The sequence below is a fragment of the Amborella trichopoda genome, chromosome 11 (assembly GCF_054954075.1).
Source record: "Amborella trichopoda isolate Santa Cruz 75 chromosome 11, AtrichopodaSantaCruz75HAP2 v2.0, whole genome shotgun sequence".
NCBI classification, from domain to species: domain Eukaryota; kingdom Viridiplantae; phylum Streptophyta; class Magnoliopsida; order Amborellales; family Amborellaceae; genus Amborella; species Amborella trichopoda.
Window position 1 is genome coordinate 24475179 of NC_142346.1, and position 20544 is coordinate 24495722.

At 34.7% G+C, this 20544-nt stretch overlaps 3 protein-coding genes across 5 annotated transcripts; 1 reads left to right on the forward strand and 2 right to left on the reverse strand.

The window, feature by feature from the left end:
* Positions 1 to 4502: 4502 nt before the first annotated feature.
* On the reverse strand, positions 4503 to 7862 carry LOC110006355 (receptor-like protein EIX1). The gene is given in 3 exon segments (XM_088851703.1): positions 4503 to 6753; positions 6756 to 7311; positions 7313 to 7862. Coding segments are annotated over 3 exon segments (2112 nt in total). The 5' UTR covers positions 7742 to 7862; the 3' UTR covers positions 4503 to 5626.
* On the reverse strand, positions 4661 to 5446 carry LOC148779812 (receptor-like protein 41). The gene has a single exon (XM_088850610.1). The coding sequence runs from the start codon at positions 5444 to 5446 to the stop codon at positions 4661 to 4663; it is 786 nt and encodes a 261-aa protein (XP_088706736.1).
* Positions 7863 to 11187: 3325 nt separating the features above from the next.
* Positions 11188 to 15020, forward strand: LOC18446517 (uncharacterized). Of its 3 annotated transcripts, none has more exons than XM_088851502.1 (4): positions 11188 to 11711; positions 13181 to 13387; positions 13480 to 13671; positions 14460 to 15020. In XM_088851502.1, the coding sequence occupies exons 2-4, from the start codon at positions 13211 to 13213 to the stop codon at positions 14526 to 14528; spliced, it is 438 nt and encodes a 145-aa protein (XP_088707628.1). In that variant the 5' UTR covers positions 11188 to 11711; positions 13181 to 13210; the 3' UTR covers positions 14529 to 15020. The 3 variants fall into 3 exon arrangements, with proteins under 3 accessions (XP_088707628.1, XP_088707627.1, XP_088707626.1); XM_088851501.1 differs by having other exon boundaries at positions 11189 to 11668; XM_088851500.1 differs by having other exon boundaries at positions 11189 to 13387.
* The last annotated feature ends 5524 nt before the right edge of the window (positions 15021 to 20544 follow it).

The window sequence follows — 20544 nt, forward strand, 5'->3', positions numbered from 1 at the left end:
TAATTTAATATTGCATGGGAGGCCCAATAGTACATATGGGCCTGCCATGGCAATTTGGTGGGCCCATGGAAGCCATCATATGGTGGCATGCCCCACCTCATTCACTTTCTATTTTATTGAACCAAGTTTGGTGGCTTGACGGAAACGATATTGTATTTTGGAAAGTTTGATTTTATGGAGTGTTTAAATCAAACTATAGAAAGTATGAGGAGGCTTGCACATGAAATTGGCAAGTATAATATTATTATTGATATTTTTATATTTGAATAATTGATGAAAAAATAGTTTAAAAAATAGGGGATAAAGGTTTTAGCACATTCCATATTAATGGTTTATCTATGGAATGGAGGGCCCATATCTCTCACCTCAAAAGTCACCCAAGATCAATAGTGCATATTCAATCTCACTAGAAGAGGCAAACCATGGAAAACCCCAAAAAACCCCAAACCTATTGAAGCACTATAAAAAAGGGTGCCCCATACCCATATCTCCTACACCTAATTTTTTTCTCCCTCTCTCTCTCCCATAAGCTAAAAGTGGGGCACGTCTCTTCTCTAGATTATATTAAGGGAGGAATGCCCCACCTCTTGAAAATACCTCTCTTGTATTGAAAAGGGGGCTCACCCCACTTATGATTATCTCTCATCTCCCATCTCTCATGGCCTAAAGGGTTAAGGGTTTAGTAAAAAGATACTATCTCTCTCAACTAGGTTATCAAATGGTTAAGCCTTAGTTTGAGATCTAAGTTTTGAAACGAGTTCTTGCTCCATTGGAGGGTTTAACCTAATTGCTTTCCCGTATTTGAGATTGAAGATTGATTAATGATCCCGCTCCATTGGAAGGTAGTGACTCAGTGTGGGGTGTAATAAGCCTGGTTGATGTAATCTCTGGTACTCTGTTTCTTATTTCTTGCCATGTTTATTTATTATATCTTTTGTTATTCTTGAGCATATTATTGTTGTTTTTTTTTATCGATATATCTTTTGTTATTCTCGAAGATATTATTGCGGCTTTCTTTTATCGATAAAATAGTGGTTTTAGTGGCATCAAGTCTTAGATCCTAGATTTGCTTTTTTTTATTGTTTTTCAATTCAATTTATTGTAATAGACTACTTGTTTTTTAAGTCAATTTATTGTAATGGACTACTTGCGAGTGTTCTAAGCCAAAAAAGAAAAAACAAAAAGAAAATAATAAGAAAAAATAATAAATAAACAAATATATAAATAAATAAATAAATAAATAAATAAATAAATAAATAAATAAATAAATATATATATATATATATATATATATATATATACACTTTGGCTAGATCACATAAGTCCAACTTTTAGTTGCTACCTGACTACGCATAACTGTGCCCATGCTATGTGGCCACGTACTGTTGCACTCACTTCCGTCTTCATGGTGGCGCTCATACTATGGGTCTGGGCCGGTGCTGCCTGTGTGCAAGATAGGTATTTGGCCCTGCACATGTGTCCCCATTTAGGCCAGCGCAAGCACTAGTGACCATATGTGTTTGTGCATCCTAAGTAATTGAAACATAAACAAAAGGCTATCTTAAAGGGGACAATAGGAGAGAGTGATTTTTCAAATTCGTCACAACAACAGTGAGATCTAAGAGATCGGTTTTTGCATCGTCAAGAGGCGCACTCTATGGCACATGTGCCCCCATTTAGGCCAACGCAAGCACCAGTGACCATATGTGTTCGTGCTGAAACGTAAACAAAAGGCTATCTTAAAGGGGACAATCGAAGAGAGTGATTTTTCACATTCGTCATGACAACAGTGAGATCTAAGAGATGTTTTTTTGTATCGTCAAGAGGCGCACCTCTATGAAGAGATCCAAAAATGATTTCCTCATGGTTGAGAGCTGAATCTATATAAGAGGCTCTGATACTAATACTTGCTTGCTACGCGAGTCATGACACAGAAGAAATACAAAATTAACGGAACAATCATAAATGAATGTTATAGAGATTACATACTTTTCAAAGTCTCATCACCATTCCTAGGGACTTTTCTGCCCTTCACAGGCTCATATATTTCTTTTCAGAAATGAGAGATCAATGCATCCGACTGTAGGCCGGTCATTTGATTAGTAGATCCAAAACTTTAGTATAAATAGCGCAAATCCCCGAGCCTTCGAGAGCTCCTAACCCGAAAGCCAAATATCAGATCGCTTTTTCTCCCATTTTTAAGAGAAAGAGACAGGATTGGTGAGAGAAGGGCATATCCCTCCTCCATTTCATAATAAAGACCCTTACCCTTTTGTCAGCTTTCTGAATTTGATTGGATTTCTCTTCCTTTTTAATTTGAAAATGCTCTAGGTCCCTGGTCTTAGTTCTCCTCAATTTAAATGAGAATTATCATCAATCTCCTTAAATTTAGAATTGAATCAGAATTTCCAAAATCCCTATTCAAATCTTTTCTCTCTCGTTATCAATTCTAAACCTCTTCCAATCTTCCAATGGCAATATTCAAAATACCATATAATTCGTCACCCATAAGGGGTGGACCACCTAAACCAACAATCATTCAAATACTTCTAGTTTGATTAGAGTTGATCTTCCCTATCCTAAACTAGAATTGGATTAGGATATGCATACTGGATTAGAACTTCAAAAATCCTTATCCAGTTATATTTCTCTCCCATAACAATCCTAAAAATTAAGGATTAACTTCTCTCTTTCGTAGTTAATCCAATTGGCAACTGCTAGTCAGTCCATCCACTTGGGCAGACTCCCTCTAAACCAACATAATGCAAGTGTATTTTACAATGTGTTGACCAATAACTATGGCACCTTAAACATCATAACACAATGCACTCATCTTTCAAGCGACATGCAACTAAAAGAAGTAGCAATAGTTAAGACTCTACTAGTTTCTATTATAATCTAATTAGGTACATAGTCTATAATACTGTATTTGTTTGAGAATTAGTTCGTCATTAGTCTATAATACTGTATTTGTTTGAGAATTAGTTCGTAATGACATTTCCATACTCACTGATTATATCTGATAATGTAACATTTATTATTCATACATGTTGAAACCAAATTAACAAGAGAATTAGGATGCTGACCTTATCGACTGTCCAACTGACTCCCTAAATTTCCTCAGAAGAACTCTGAAATCCCCCTTAGAGAATGATCATGAAGAAAATAAATGCACAATTTTATAGCCATCTAGTTATTTTTCTCATGTCTATGTCCTAGTTGAAAGAATGGATTTCTTGTTTGTTGGGTCATTAACGCCATCAAGGTTAGACGAAATAAAAAACACCTACATATTTTCAAGTGCTTCCACAAACCTTGATAACGTTGTTCATTTTGTGAAGGTTGACCATCTGATTAAACAAAGGCAGGATCTGCAATGCTCATTCTTGGCTAGCCCCGCAATGCACATTCTTTGAGGAGCAAACTGAATATCCAAAATTGAAAACCACTCTCCGTACCAGCCACCTTGAACCTATCTTTAGTTACACTAAATAGGTAGATATACAAACTGGCAGATGTAAAGATTACAGACATGTTCATTTTGTTGCTTTAAGTCCTAAACAATTTGTATCATATACTCAAGTCACATCTGGAAAATACTTTCCAAAATTGTTACTTCATTATCGAAATCATGTAAATCATGGCTATAAATACACATAATTCTTGGAGCCTTTCCCCTAGTTGAAAAGGAACACGTGAATCTAAGGCTAGAAGGAGTAGGCTTGATCCCTAGGTTCAACCATCAGAAGGCCGTATACTTATGGATCAGGGGAACCAAACAAAGAAATTGACCACATAAAGGCAATATATGGTCTTGCATAAGTCATTTCCAATCTATAGGACCAAGCTGAAGAAATTGAGAAGAAAAAGTTCAACTTAAGAAACAGTCTGGTCATTATTCAACGGTTTACAACAACTGTGACTTGCAAAACAATCACCTCCTCGAGCAACTATCTCATATTTCTACCTTTTCTTTTTCAGGTAGGAAGAAAAGAGGCATCCTTGATTCACCATCCTAACTGCCTCTTCTAAACTCAAAGAAAAGGGTAATCCAAAACTTCACTGAATTTGTACACAGGGATATGAAATCATGGGGACTTGGATCCCACACATATTAATTAACCATTGTTTCTGTTTTAGGATAATAAAAGAATATCAGACTTAACTTTTTATGTTTTGCATGTATTTGAGTATTGATAATCTATTTGTGGTATTATGGATTATCTTTTATAAAGTCCTCTTGATTTTGTTTACGGTCAAATACAACAATAGTACAATGGTTCTATTTTCTTTTAAAGGAAGGGACTTATCATTCACCTTGTGAACCACAGTTCCTTTTTCTATGTGTATGTGTATTCTATTTAGTTAGTATCATATTGGGGAGATTGAGCCAAGCCTCACTTAACTAATGAATAGAGAAATCATGGCAATGAAACTGATGTTAGAAAATACCTGCCAGCAGAAATAAGGAAAGAAAATGATTCAGACGACCACAATACGTATTCAAGTCTCTAATAGTTGTTAATTTCTAAAAATCTACAGAACAAGATCCCACGAAAACCATGAAACACTGGGATTTTTTTCAGATTGAATGCATTTCTACAATCAGAAAGAGTTAAAAGTTTCCAATATCATCATACAAGCATCACAATGATCTTAACTATTTGCGACAGCATAATCCAATAACTTTATCCATGAACCGAAAGTAAGCATCACTCCATGGCCTTCTGATCAACAAAACTACATAAACTCCCAAGAAACCAAAACCAAACCCCAGGTCTACACTCAGACCAAACCATGGATTTTCAACAGTTTCTTGTTCACCAATGGGATGGTTAGATGGAACATTGAATTTGCAAGTTATTTGAACCCAAGGTACACATAAATTTGGATTCTCAGCAAAGGATGATTCTTCAAAAGTTGTTAGTTGACCTCCACTGGGGACTTCCCCTGAGAAGTTGTTAAATGATAAGTTCAAATAGCTCAAAGAAGTCAATCTTACCATCCCAGGTGGTATGACACCTGAAAGTCCATTTTCTGAGACATCCAAGGACATCAAACCTCGCAAATATGTTATCTTTTCAGGCAGCTTACCAGTTAAGAGATTCCCAGATAAGTTTAGAACAAGAAGTCCCCTCAAGTTCAGTAGGTCTTCAGGAATCTCACCTGTTAAACCATTGCGAGAAAGATCAATGCTTGTTACAAGGGAAAGAGTCCGGTTATATTCGAGTGATTCCCCTTTCATAGACACAAATAAGCTCTCCTCATAGTAGACTCCCCTGTACCGCCCATACAAGAGATAATGGTTGCTCCTCTGTGTTTGCATACTGGCCTTGAGATTTCCAATACTTGAAGGAATGCTGCCTGAGAGTTTGTTGTCAGCAAGATCGAAGACCTGAAGAGAACTTAGAAAGAAGAGTTCTGGGGGGGTTTCTCCCGTAAACATGTTCAATCTCAAGCGCAGTATTCTTAGGCCTGTAATGCTCTGTTCTATCCATGATGGAATACTTCCTGAAAACTTATTTTTGCCAAGATCTAGAGTTTCCAAAGCAGAACAATTCTTCAATGGTAAAGGGAAACCCCTTGAAAGATTGTTAGCATCCAGGTGCAAACTTTTAAGCTGGACTTAATGAATGAATGACAAAGGAATGCCTCCAGAAAGTTTGTTGCTTGACATATCTATAACTTTAAGATACGAGCAATTCCCAATGCTTGGAGGGATATTGCCTGTCAAATTATACCGTGAAAGATCAAGAACTTGAAGATACATCATGCCACCAATAGACATTGGAATGGGGCCTGTAATACGATTGTTAGAGAGGGAGAGGAAAATATTACTAGGCGCTGATTCTCCAATGCTAGAGGGGATTGGACCATGGAAATGATTGCTAGAGAGGTCAAACATTGTAAGATCCGATGATGGGATAGGAATGAGACCTTCAAAAAGGTTAAAGCTCAGATCAACATCTGCAAATGCATGGATCATGAAGGGGTTTGGCAGCTGCCCTTCAATCTGGTTGTTTGAAAGGTTCAACAGAGAAAGATTTGTAGAAATATCCCAAAACCAGTTGGGAATTGTATAAAAAATGCTGGTGTTCGAAAGATCCAAGTACATGACCTCTCTTTGGTTTTTAACCCAATTTGGAAACTGGCTACCCAAATTGCGCGATCTCATGTTAAGCTTTGTAACACGAAATGGAGGCACCCACTTTAAGCTCAAATTGAAAACCAATGAATTGGAAGACATGTCCAATATTTTCAGGTTGAGTAGGTCTCTAAAATGGGTTTCAGAAATTAAGCCTGTTAAATGATTTGAAGAGATATCCAAAACAGCCAGCTTGGAAAGCTGCCCCAAACTAGATGGCACATAACCATTAAGGTCATTCCCACCAAGCCCCAAAGTTTCTAGGGCTGTCAATCTCCCCATAGATAAGGGAATTTGGCCTTGCAGCTTATTATGGCTCACCTCAAGATCCACCAGAGTCTCAATCTGAAAGATCCATTCAGGTAATTTCCCATGAAGCTGATTATTACTCAACCACAAGTACATAAGACTTGGCATCGGATTCTGGGACTTATCACACACACCTATTTTAAGGAATTCAGCTATTTCTCCACTCATGCTATTCCCGGATAAATCAAGTCTTCTCAAGTTGCAGAGTTTCCCTATGGTTCTTGGGATCCCACCTTCAATTTGATTATCTGAAAAGTCCAGCTCAACAACTGAAGTCAAATTACCGATTCGTTGGGGTTGCTTCCATACACTAAATTTGACGCAAGATTCAGAGTTACAATCTTTCCCCAGGTTCCTCTCAAAAGCTCAGAAGAATCAGCAGTAAGATTGTTATTAAGAGCTAGATTTAGCTCTTCTAAATGTGGAAGTTCAGATAATCCACCTGGAATGGGACCAAACAAACCACTACTACTGATATTTAATGATACAAGTCCACTAATATTGCCCAACCAAATTGGTATCTTTGAATTCAAGCTGTTTAAACTAAGATCAAGGATGTTAAGAGAGGTCAAATTAAGGATGGGTAGAGCCTGGTTTATGTCAGTTGGGTTACAACCTGATAACTGTAACTCAATAAGATGGGGAAGCCTGCTGATGAATTTTACCGAGTCCTTGTCCACAATTGAAAGGTCCATCCCACTCATCAGAAGTTGATTAAGGCTAGAAAGACCTCCAATCCACTCAAAGCTATCCACTGTCAAGAAAGAGAAACCCCGCATGAGATCGAGAGACCACAAACTAGAGAGGTTTCCCAGCTGCCATGGTATGGTTCCACTGAACCCAGCTCTAGAAAGATTTTAAGTACCCCAATTCTCTTAAAGAACCAATGAATTCTGGTATGGGGATGTCTTCAAATGTGTTAAGACTCAAATCCAAATGTCTAAGAAATTTCAGTTCCAGTAATGAAGAATTTACCTGCCCACTCAAGTTCCAAAACCCGTGAGTTTCAGCATCGTTTGGATATGGGTTACGAAGGTCAAGTTTGATGACATTTCCTGATCGATTATCACAGCTCAATCCTCTCCATCTGCAACAATCGGGTCCTTGCCAAGAAGAAAGCCGATTCTCGGGGTCGTTAAGGCCATCTCTGAATCTGATAAGTGCTTCTCTCTCTACTTTCAAACAACCCACCTCTGTATCTGCTCTGCAAAATGAAATTTCTATGCAAATTGCACAGATAAGCCCAATGAGCAGAGCATGGAGTTTGCACCCACAAAACTTCCCCATTAGCTCCCCAAATTCACAGAGTAAACACTTCTGATCATAGAGGTTGATAAGAGATCAATATTGCATTTCTAATTGCTTACACAGGAAGTAACCTTGAAGAATTTTTTGTTTGGTAAGTCAATAAAGGAGAAGCTCCCTAACCGTTTTTGTGGTAATATTTTAAAATAAAGACGGTTGAAGGTTTTTATTTTTATTTTTTATTTAACCCTCGGGACAAATCATGAAATAAAGCGAGACAAATGAAGTTTCGCAAGGAACGCTGAACAGTGATCAAATCATGAAATAAAACAGGAGAAATGAAATTCGGCAACAAACTCTAAACAGTGATCGGTAAAAGAGACTGGCCTCACGGAAAATGCGGAAGGACCATCTATGTTTAATTATTTAAAGAATTTAGATTAAGAATATGGCAATGAAGCTTGAACGTTGAATGGATTTGCATTATAAAGTTATTATTATTATTTATGGTTAAGATGGAACAGTAAAGACAAAGAATGAGGAGCTATATAGTCAACGACACCCTCTGCCTTCATCCTTTTTTCCATTTTAAATTTATTAGGGCGCCATCTTCCAATTGGCTCATTTGAGAGTTCATATTATTAGCGCTTTTGTTGACTCGCCTCATTTATAAATGCTAAAAGATTTCCTACTTTAGAGGGAGTATACTATTCCTTTATTGTTTGGGTATAACACATGCTAAGAGTACTTTTTTTTTAGATCTCAAATTTTGGGGATGTATTCTACAAATCAATCTTAATAAAAACAATTCCTAGGTAAACTATTTTTATACCAAAAAAACAAAACTTCAAGAATGAAAATAAAATTCAAAACTCAAATTCTATTTTTGAAGGGCTAGATCTAAGTGTTTCAAAACTCAAAATCCAATTTTTTTTTCTTTTGAAAATAATCATCTAGCAATTCTTATATGGTTCCCAGAATTTTAAACTAAAATAATCTTCCTAAATTGATGTTTTGCATGAGGGAGCAGTACCACAGTATGCTCGTAAGGGAGCATAGGATACATGTTGGAAATGAATCAAGGAAAATTACAAACTAGACTTTGCATGTAAGTTACCCCAATCAAACTTTTTTCTTACTTGTTTTCCCCAAAATACACTTTCTTAACAAATATCCCCAATCTAAAAATAATAAAAAATTCTAAACTACCCTCCCTTATTTTTACTCACGCCTCTCTCTCTTTTTTCCCCACGAAAAGGCGGTCCGACAAATTCTTAGGGCGGTCTGATAGTGTAATGTCGGAATGGTAAATAACAGAGGCAGTCCGACAGTACAAGTGGCGGTCCGACACTGACAAAGCGGTTCGACAATAGGCCCATGTAGCCCGGCTACAGGCCCATGCGGTCCAACAACAGACCCAAAGTGCGGTCTTGCAACAGATCTGAAGTGTGGTCTGGCAATGTCAAAAAGCAGTCCGACACTTTTCATAGTTTAACAAGGTCTGGCAATGTCAAAGAGCGGTCCGGCAGCCCATGTGAGCCCATGTAAATGTCCGACCAAAATTAAATTTTTATATACAAAAAAGGATATTTTCATCAAAAAAATATACTTTTTTTATTAGGTTTTGTTAAGCTACACCACTTGGTGGTGTATACCCTTAAAGTCCTCAACATTTTTAAACACGTAAATACCTTTGAATTGTAATACGAAATTTTCAAATAGGGGAATTTTTTGTCATTTAGAATGGTAGAATGGATATTTATATAAAAAAATAGTGAAATTCTATTAATAGTTAAGAAATAGTTAATGCATCATGTGACTGATGCCGCTGTCCACTGTTGTTAATAAATGCTTTTGTTTCTATTAGAAATTTCTACTTTACATTTGACTAATTACTTAAAATACCCTTAGACAACAAGTTCCTACACTAAAGGATAAGGGTATCTAAGTGTCCGAAAATGTTGGGGACTTTAAGGTATGCGCCACAAGTGGTGTAGCCTAAAAAAACCCATATATATATATATATATATATATATATATATATGGAAAGTGATTCTGTGAGCCAGTGGGCCCACAAGTAAAAATGAGCCCAACAGCCCATATTGAATTTGGGCCAATCTAACGATCACAGATGCCCGATAGTGTTTGCATTTTAATTTGTTTTCTACAAAGCCAAATAACTTGAAATTTTAGACATGTGTTCGTACAAAATAGGTGAATATTCAAAAATATAAAAAAAATATTTTACCTAAAACCCCCATAAAATTTTGAGGGTATTTTGATCAATTTGTTTTCTATGGATTATTGTTTTTGTATTTTTATTAGGTTGGGCTTGATGAGAAGAACACACACTTAAAATTTCAAGTGATCTGGATATGTAAAAAAAAAAATTAAAATTCAAACACTACTAGACATCTATGATCGTCAGATCGGCCCAGATTCAATCTGGGCCGTTGGGTCGTTTTTTCTTGTGAGCCCACTGGCTCAAATGATTATTTTCCTTGATATATATATATATATATATATATATATATATCTGGAGAGAGAGAGAGAGAGAGAGAGAGAGAGAGAGAGAGAGAGCCTAGACTCTAAACAATCAACTTAGAGCCTACCTCAAAAATTTCACTAGAAGAGGTTGTTTTGATGCCCAAATATCTTCAAATTGATCATCCCGACATCAAGATGCATATGTTTGAGAAAAAAATGGATTTCAAGTGTTGGAAATAGTGCATATTGTAACGTATTTTTGGATCGTTAATTATTAAGTTATTCAAGTTTTCATAGATATGCTTGATCTACACTATTTTTTAAGCTTTAAATTTTATAATTAAATATTAAAATATATTTTAGGGCTTGTCAAATATTTCCAGTATTATATATATATATATATATATATGAAGATACTACAAAACGCCTATAGGCGAAAATGAACAGTGATTTCACCTGCCCGCATCACCATCTAAAGTTCATTGCATGGTCACGATTATCTAATAGTGTTTAATTTTTCATTTATTTTCTACAAATCGGAATAACTTGAAATTTGGAGCGTATGTTCATAAAAACTAGACGAATCTATGAAAAATATCAAAAAAATATTTTACATGAAACAATTGATCAAAATACCCCCAAAACATTTCGGGGGTATTTTGGTCAATATTATTTTTCGAATTATTTTTTTATATATTTTTATTAAGTGCGCCTCACTAAGATGTATAATGTTCCAAATTTCAAGTCATTCTGATTTGTAAAAAAAAAAAAATGAAAAATACAACACTATCGGATAATCGTGACCGTATGGACTTTTGACGGTAATGAGAGTAAGTGAAATCACTGTTTATTTTCACTTATAGGTGCTGGGAAGACTTTTCCATATATATATAGAGATGAGATTTGGTGCAACCGTTGTATCATACTATGATGAAAACGTGAGTTGGCCAAATTTTGGCCATTGGATTCTTGAGCAATCCAATAGGTAAGATTAAGACCTATTTGTACGAATTTGAAAACCCCAAAATCTGTGTGCCGCTATCTCCTGCTCTTCTCTCCTCACTACTGCCTCTCTCACATCTTTTTCCACCTTTGTCTCTCTACCAGCACGCTTTCCTCTCACTCTCCTCCTCTCGACTTCTCCTCCTGTCCCTCTCTCGTCTATCTTTCTCTCCCCAGATCCTCTCTTTCTCTCTTCTTCCCTCTCCAAGCCTTCTCTCTCTTCTGTCCTCACTCATTTTCTTCTTCCATCTCTCTCAAGGCTCCCAAAAAAGCTCATAGCATTGGTCCCCTTAGAGAGAGAGAGGGACTTAAGGGTGTTTTCTTTTCTAATTTACAATTGTAAAAAGCAGCTCCTGTTTTTCAAGGCAATGGTGGATTTTGCTGCATTTTTGTGCGGCTGATCTTTGGTTTTTTTCTTTTTGGCCCTGGTCTTCTAATCTTCGGAAGCAGAAGGAGAGAACTCAATGTGATTTGTGATAGGTTATGATCTTGATGGAATTTAGCTCTTCTTTTTCTCTTTTTGGTAGGGTTTTGTTTTCTTCTGCTTGAATATCAGTAAAAGGTTCATGCGCTGGTTTGTATAAAGATCTCATTGTTTTTGTTTCTTTTCTTATGGTTTCTGTGGTTTTATTTAGTAATATATCATATCACGTAGAAGAAAAGCTTATTTGTGGATGGGTTGCTAATTATGGGATTTTCTCGTTCTTCTTTATGGTAATTTGTTGTTCTATCTTTTCTTGATGAGTCCTTTTATTTATTTTGATTATGTATAGATAAATCGAATGTCTGATTTTTGCTTAATTTTGGGGTTTTATGTACAAGTCTCTTAATGTCTTTTGAAATTTTTGGAGTTTCTTGTTGATTTTTTAGTAATTGTGTGCCTAACAACCAATCCTCCCAATGCTATGAATAATAAGTGGCTCCTTTTCTTGTAGTTGAGATTTTTTGACAACATATTGGTTGAATATGTGGGTTTTGTGTCCTTTGAAACTTTGAGATAATCAAGGTTTAACGTCAAAGTAAGAGCATTGAGCTCAATGTGTAATTTGTGATAACAAGATTTTAGCTGAAGCTACCAATTCGGAAAAAACCTGCATTAAGCACAAAGTAGCAATATGAGAAAATTGAGCTTGAAACTCAAATTAGAAACTGGAAAAACGAGTTTTAAGCTCAAGGTAGCAAATGAGGAAAATCATGTTTTAAGCTCAAAGTAGCAATTGGGGAACATAAATCTTTAAGCTCAATATCATGCAGATGTTTTTTCTAGGCCTGGAGGTACTCAGTGGTGTCATTGTCTTTGAGGTATTTAACACCCCCTTACTTGATCTTCCACGATGCAATCAGGCTTTGGACATAATACCCCCATGACATATCCAGTCAAGTGATCCACTATGATGGCCTTATTTGGTTGCACAGCGGAAGAGAGACTTAGAATTCATAGAATCTTACTGCTGAACTAAAAATCATTTTTTTTATTTCTTGGAATTGTTCATCCAATTTCCATAAGATCATCTTCAAAAATTGGGATAAAGAAAAGAATCCTTCTAATGACTAAATCTAATCAACCCATCAAATGAATGACATGTGTTTATTGAGCTAAACAAAGCAATTTTTATTATGCATTTTTTTTTTTTTTTTTTTGAGATTCTTCTTCATAGTGAACTGCTTCTATGTTCAAAACTTAGGATTAAACAAGTGCTTCTAACATGGTTTTTGAATGTATGTTTCTTTATATTATTATAAGACAGTTGCATGAAATCACTTCCCTATATACACAAAAAAAAGAAGATCATTTGGGCTTACATTTAAGGATTAGTCCTCCAGGAAAATGCCTAATTTGATCAAATAAGTAATAAAAGTTGAGAGGATTTATCCCTGGCTATCAACCCTCTCAACTTTTATTGGCATGTTCCCCTTGTATATTTCTATTAATCGGAGTGTCCTTAGTGCTTTTGCTTTTACTGATGTTGATATTTTTGATACGCTCAACAGCAAAATTGTGTTGGTTCTGCAACTGCCGCAATGGGACCTCAGAATTTCTTGAGTCTCCTGGCTCTGAATTTACATGTTGAGGATTTATCCCTGGCTAATGTTTGGTTGATTCCAATTCTGAAACAACATATAGTTGGTGTTCGCTTAAGTTTTTTTACATCCCATATTTTGGGTTTGGTCACATCCTTGAAGCAGAGAGCTCAAGTGGTAGGCAGTTTTCTTTATGGAGTTAACCAAATTTATTTGATTTCATTTCATTTTGTGAGGTTTGGTACCATCTTATCTTTCATCATTTGCAGCTTGAGAATGAAAGTCGCATCGTTGCATCAAGGACTGCAAAAGCACTTGTGTATCGTTTATGGTCCCTGTTGCCTGCCTTTTGCAACTATCTTGCCAACACTGCTAATAGCTTTAAGGGTCTAGCAAAGTCCTTGAATGATGCACTTTATAAAGAGCCTGACCTGCATGGAATAATATGCTATGGTCTGCAGGTTTGCATGACTCCTTTTAGTATGTCTTGCTGTTGATTTGCTTTATGGTGACACATTTTGTTGTTCACATAAACTTATGTTTATTTTTGTCAATTTGTGGTGTTTATATCATCATTGAAAAGACAACTTCATGATAATTTAAATGCTTTCTGCAAGAGTTGCAAAACTGAAAACCTGGCCACTAACTATATGCATTTGTTGAGCTCAAGGTAAGGCTAATTTCACTGTTGTGGTATAAAGTTTTCCAAGCGATGTTCCAAGTTCCCCTTTTATCTTTATAATTGATATGCCAAGGCCCTTCAAAATAGAGCTTATTGTTGTTAGCTCCATTTCTATGTTAATGATTGCCTAGTATTTGACTTTAGTTCTAGGTTGTGCAATTGCTTTTGCTTTTTATTCATGAGTAAACAACATATATTGATCGAAATGCTTTTTATTCATGAGTAAACAACATATATTGATCGAAATGCTTTTTATTCATGAGTAAACAACATATATTGATCGAAAGATAAGAAATTACCTATGGGAAAGAGTGATCTGTTTGTTGAGATTTGCATGATATTAGTTGACTTGGTTGCCCTTTTTCCTTCCATTCTCTCCACATGTCGTCCCATGGTGTTTGTGGGATAATCATGTTCACTCAACTTGTAGTTTAAGTTAGGTAAAAATGCCACTATATTTGAAATGGACATCACTTTTGGTATTTGCTATACATGTTATGATAGTTGTCACTCCTGTACATATTTAGTTCATTTTTTGTCTTGATTTTCTTTCTGCACTCAAAATAGTTGGAGGCGCCAATAGTAATGAAGTCAATACATGGTCTGAAATTTGTGATGAAGACCGTAAGCCTATAGGTGGAGGCACCAAAATCCATGTGAAATTGCAATATTTCAATGTTACAAAAGATCGAAACTGGTCAAGAGAAATAAGAAGCCCTAAATTCTCTGGTCCCTACACATTCTTTCATAGAGGCAAGACCTGCAAATCTCCACGATGTTTACCCACCATCAAAAGATAGGGGTTGTTGGTTCTCTTCCAAACCAATCCATCAAGCAAGTATCTTAAGGAATTTTGTCAATATTAGAGCAAGGCTTTGTAAGGGGTTTCTAAGAAGCATGTGTTGAAAAGGAAAGAGGGCACATGCACACAAGCTTCTTTAATGGAGGATTCTAGGAAGCATGTCCTGAAAATCGACATTTGCAGCATTTGAGAGAAATGACTAAACAATTTGCCCTTTCTTTTCTTGTATTTCATCCAAGTTAGCAGTAATCAGCCTAAATTATGTTTCAGTACTTCATTGTAAAGAAGTTTCTTATGAATATATTGTCATTCGGATTATTTTGTTCTGTACAACTTGAATTTCATTCATGCAATTGTGTGGTCCCTACATGTGACTATCCAAGTTTCAATTTCACATGGCTTCCATAATGAACCACCCTCTCTCTCTAATTGTGTACTTTGTGGCTTTGATTAAAATAAAATTGCCATTTCATGAAGTGTAAATTCATTGTGTGGTCCCTACATGTGACAAACCATATTTCATTATATTGTTGGGGTTAGGTTAAATACAATTCAATATAAAAAAAATCTGATTTAGCTAATGATTTGAATAAATTAGGATATTTGTTCTATATATAAAATAGGATGATGCTTTACACAATATGAATAGAGAAAGCAAGAGAGAGAGAAGGTTGTTCTAGACATAAAACAGAATGATGCTCTACACAATATGGAGAGAGAGAGAGAGAGAGAGAGAGAGAGAGAGAGAGAGAGAGAGAGAGAGAGAGAGAGAGAGAGAGAGATCTTATCATAAATTTAATGGATCGCATATCATCTGACTGTATTGAATGATAACTCAAAGTAACTGACAAGCTTCTCATCTATTGATTCAATGTAACTGACTTATTAAAAGTTTACCAGCAACTGTAGAGAAACTATTCAATGAAGTAAACCTTGGATTGTATTCTATTTAGTCCAAAATTATATTTGTTGGAGGCCTCATGGAAAAAGGCTACATATACAAAAAATGGTGCTAGAGGCAACATTCTATATAAAATAAAGTACCTTCTAGAAAAGGGCAACATGTACAAAAAAAAAGCTTGAGGTAGCATTCTTTACAAAAAGTGGTGTTAATGAGAGATCACAAATTCCATCAAAAGAGCAATTTCTTGAGAACAAGAAATGGTGCTAATGAGATATCTTTCCGTTCTTCTTGATAAGTTGACTATCATGAGACCAAGATATCACCAAAAGAGCAACTTCCTGTACACATGCAATTGGATTTTACGCTCGATACTCATCTTCACCTACAATAGGAGTAATGTCCCAAGAATTCATCAATAACATTGGTGAGGGTATGACTCTGATCTTTGTCAATATCCATGACAATATATATGCAAAAATAACCTGTGCAGGAAAAATCATTCCATTGAGGAATTTGCAGTTTTTAAATTTTCCAAACACATATATGACTAGAGGTTGTAGAGAGAGATAATAAGTTTTAAGAGAATATCAACTTGACATGGCTTTCAAAAAATTATCAAAGTGAAGGGAAATGTGAAAATCTTTTGGCAAAAAACCAGTCCATCACAAGCACCATAACACCCAAAGTGTAAAGCACAAGCACCATGAACCATGAACCAAAGGAAAGCAAAACTCAGCCCAAGAAACCAGGTACCTCTCTCTCCCTATAGCAAATCCTAATCCAAAAATAGGTTCCTCTCTCGCTCTAGCAAATCCTAGCAAAAAATACCAGCTACCTTTCTTTCTCTCTCTAGCAAACCTAACCTCAATATTTTTGAGTAAACAAAACACAATAATACAAAATGACTTTTTTGCAAACTTCTATAGATTTTCTAGGTAAAATCCCTTTTCATTGTCCTTTTTGACCTTTTCAATGTTTGGTTCATCTTCATTTTGAGTCTTTAACGAGCATAGTTAGATCCTCTAGAATTCTTCGTTCTTTTCTCAGCACCACTTAATTTCAAGCATTCCCGCCAATAAAGAAAAGACAATATCAAGAAAAAAGCAAGCGGAGAAAATTACATCTTCAATAAAACCAATAAATACTACAATAATATAATATCAAAAAACCATTCTATCAAGTTCACATTTCCTCCATTCTCCTTATGCTTTAAGAGTTTCATTTTACAGTGCGAAGAAACAATAGGTTTCCCCCTTATCTCCAATTAATTATTTTCTTTGGAGCTGTTCACAAGCCATCTCTACATAAATAAATGAAATTAAAGAACAAATTCCCCACCATCTTCACTATTTATTAATTCAAGAAGAGAAAAAATACAAAAAAACTACAGAAAAATCGCACCTTCTACACTAAAAGCGGCTATTTGGAGCCAAATGCACATTCTACACCAAAAACCTTGATTTATTTGGGGTTCTTGAGCCATATTGATTTGGCTATTTGGAGCTTCTGAGTTTACTGGTGATCTGAAGTCCTCTTTTTTATTGGTGATCTGAAGTCCTCTTTTGTATAGATCCGTGCAAAATTTTATGTTGATCCTTTGGGGTCCTACACACATGGGTGAGGGAAGGTCTTATAGGACCATTTCTCTCTTTCTGTCTCTGTCTCTCTCTTTCTCTCTCTCTCTCTCTCTTTCTCTCTATTTATATATATATATATATATATATATATATATATATATATATATATATATATATATATATATATATATATATATATATAGTGGATTCTGTCAATCCACGGGCTTACTGCTACAGTGTCAGCTAATGGCCCAGATTTAATCTGGATTCATCTGACGGTTACAATCTCCTTTTGTATTTGAATTTTCATTTTTTTTATACAAATAAAAATCCTTTAAAATTTTAGACGTTCATTCTTCTCATCAAGATGCACTTATTAAAATTATAAAATAAATAATTTGTATAATATAAATTGATCAAAATACCCTTAAAATAATTTGGGGGGAATTTTGTTCAATTTATGTTTTACGAATTAGTTTTTTAATATTTTTATTAGATTTTTCTATTTTTGAAGAATAGACGATCCAAATTTCAAATGATTTGGATTTGTAGAAAAATAATTAAAATTTCAACATAACGTGACGGTCAGATCGACTCAGATTCAATCTGGGCCATTGGTTGACACTGTACCTATCAGCCCGTGGGCTGACATGACCTTTTTCTATATATATATATATATTTCCCAGTGCCTATAGGTGAAAATGAACAGTGATTTCGTCTACATCGTAATGATCTAAAATTTGGACTATGTGTACATCTTAGTAAGTCGCACCTAATAAAAATATAAAAAAAATAATTTACGAAAATAAAATTGACAGAAATACCTTCAAATTTTTTTTAGGGGTATTTTGGTCAATATTTTCATGTAAAATATAGTTTTTATATATTTTCTAGATTCACCTATTTTTGATTAATATATTCTCAAAATTTCAAGTCATTCTAACTTGTAGAAAAAAAAATTAAAAATGAAACACTACCGGACAATCGCTATCGTGCGATGAACTTTGGACGGTGATGAGGGTAGGCGAAATCACTGTTCATTTTTGCCTATAGGCTTTTTGTAGTATCTTTCATATATATATATATATATATATATATATATATATATATATATATATATATATATATATATATATATATATATATATATATATATATATATATATATACATGTATATATGTATATACATGTATATATGTATATACATATATATATATACATATAGGGTTTGTCAAGAGCATAGATAGCAAGTCGGGGGACTATCAATAAATCGGCTCACCATAAAATCAGAACAAAATCATTTTCATTTTAAAAAGTCGGATAAAAAAATCAGGTAAAAAGTACGGATCGGCAAAAATACTTCATGTAAAGATATCGCCAATATATCGGACTAGGCTCAAAATATCGGTATAAAAAAATCGGATAGTTTTAAATTATTAGAAAATTTCAAATTCTAAAAATTTAAAATTATATCAGCCACCAATAACGAATCCATTCATAAAAAATATACAATATAAATTTACTAATTAAATACTTTAACAAACATCACATCTACTTAGTAGGTACAAAAAAAAAGTCCACTAATTTTTTTCTCATTAAAATGCTTTAACTATGGTATGATGACTATGGTTACTCTATAACTATGGTTAAAGTTTATATGCAATTTTTTAATGGGTGAGGTTTGTATAAAAACGAGGCTCTAAACAATCAAAGCACAACACATCTTCAAATAGTATCGAAAAATATGATTTCAATATTCAATATCTTTGAGATAGCCTTAAAATATACTTTTATCTTTAATTATAAATTTTAAAGTTTTAAAAATAGTGTGGATCAATTAAATCTATGAAAACTTGAAAATCTTTAAAATTGACGGTCGAAAAATGCGTTACAAGATGCAATATTTCAAAAACTTGAATTCATTTTTTTCTCATGTTCATGCATCTTGATGTCCAGATGATCAATTTGAGGATATTTGGGCATCAAAACATCATCTTCTAGTGAAATTTTTTAGGTCGTCTCTAATTTGATGGTTTAGATCCTCGGCTCTATATAAACTTTTTCCGTTTTAAACTGAAAACCGGGCATATTAAATACACATTTGGGTTCAAGTTCTCTGTTTCAAAGGATGTTTCCAGAGAGAGAAAAGGGGTTCGAGTTCTCTTTCCAAATAGAGAAATGGGATTCGAGTTCTCTGTTTGGGTGCTCTGAATTTAAGGGATTTTACAAGAGCATCTATTGGCCAATTTAACGAGAGTATCTCCTGCCCTTCTTTTTGTGGTCGAAGAATCTGTGGCTCTTCGATTAGCTTCACCCCTAGCAGTCATTGCAAATCTATTCATAGGGAGACAAGAAGTTTGAACGGCTGCCACAATAGCCTTTGTAGTTGAGAGATTCATGGCTGGTCTAGAATTAGGAGTTATATAACGCAAGTTCCTATGAATTCCCCACCCTTTCTTATTAGAATCACCATTATTTGTGAAAGGAAAGTTAGGGTTTGTGCAATGAGAGTAGGCATACGCAGGCAAACATTAAGGAGAAACATAAGTCGAATGTGAAACTGAGACACACTTTGAGCACTTAATCCTCTGTGTAAACTTCAAAGCAACTAGGGACAAAAAAATTCTAAGTGAGATTTCAGCAAGCAAGAAGTGCAGAGATCTTTGGGCTCGGACAAGATTTGAGATGCTGATTTTTTGCTTGGTGATGCTAATTTTTAGAGAGAGAAAAGGAAGAGAACTCCAAGAGAAAGAAAACAAAAAAAAATTACATTTAAAAATCCACGATTCTTTAGGATTGTTTAAATCGTTTTATGAAAAGAGAAATGATCCTATATGACCTCGCTACCCATGTGTGTAGGACCCTTAAGGATTACCGTTAAATTTGGCACGGATCTATAGAAAAGTCAAGTTCCACACCTATGTTATAACGTTTTTAGAGATTCGTATTAACTTTAATATTTATCCTTCGGGATCCTACACACATGGGTGAGGGAGGGTCCTATAGGATCATTTCTTTTATAAAAAAATTGTATTTTAAATGTTTTTATGAAAAAATCATGAGTTTTTCCCGACATTTTAAAAAAGGTGCAGTTTTAAACGGTTGCAATAAAGTCGTCGATTTTTTTCGGAAAAAAATCGACGATTTGCTAGCTATGGTCTAGAGTTAACAACCCCTAAAAATACAAATGTTAAAGTTAAAAGGAGTTGTGATGGGTGTATTTAACAAAAAAATCACCAAAATTACTCTTACTTAATAATGAAGATATCACAAAAATTAACTTGTTTTTTAAAAAGTAGACTACAAAATTATTAAATTCACCCTTCACAACTCTCCTATCTTTAACCTTTGTAATTTGAAGGATTGTG

Excerpts from the sequence above, each read along its gene's own strand:
- LOC18446517 (XM_088851502.1), top strand. The coding sequence starts at position 13,211 with ATGGGACCTCAGAATTTCTTGAGTCTCCTGGCTCTGAATTTACATGTT. Across the intron at positions 13,388-13,479 it reads TGAAGCAGAGAGCTCAAGTG|CTTGAGAATGAAAGTCGCAT; the intron begins GTAGGCAGTTTT and ends CATCATTTGCAG. Across the intron at positions 13,672-14,459 it reads TAATATGCTATGGTCTGCAG|TTGGAGGCGCCAATAGTAAT; the intron begins GTTTGCATGACT and ends CACTCAAAATAG.
- LOC148779812 (XM_088850610.1), bottom strand. The coding sequence starts at position 5,446 with ATGTTTACGGGAGAAACCCCCCCAGAACTCTTCTTTCTAAGTTCTCTT.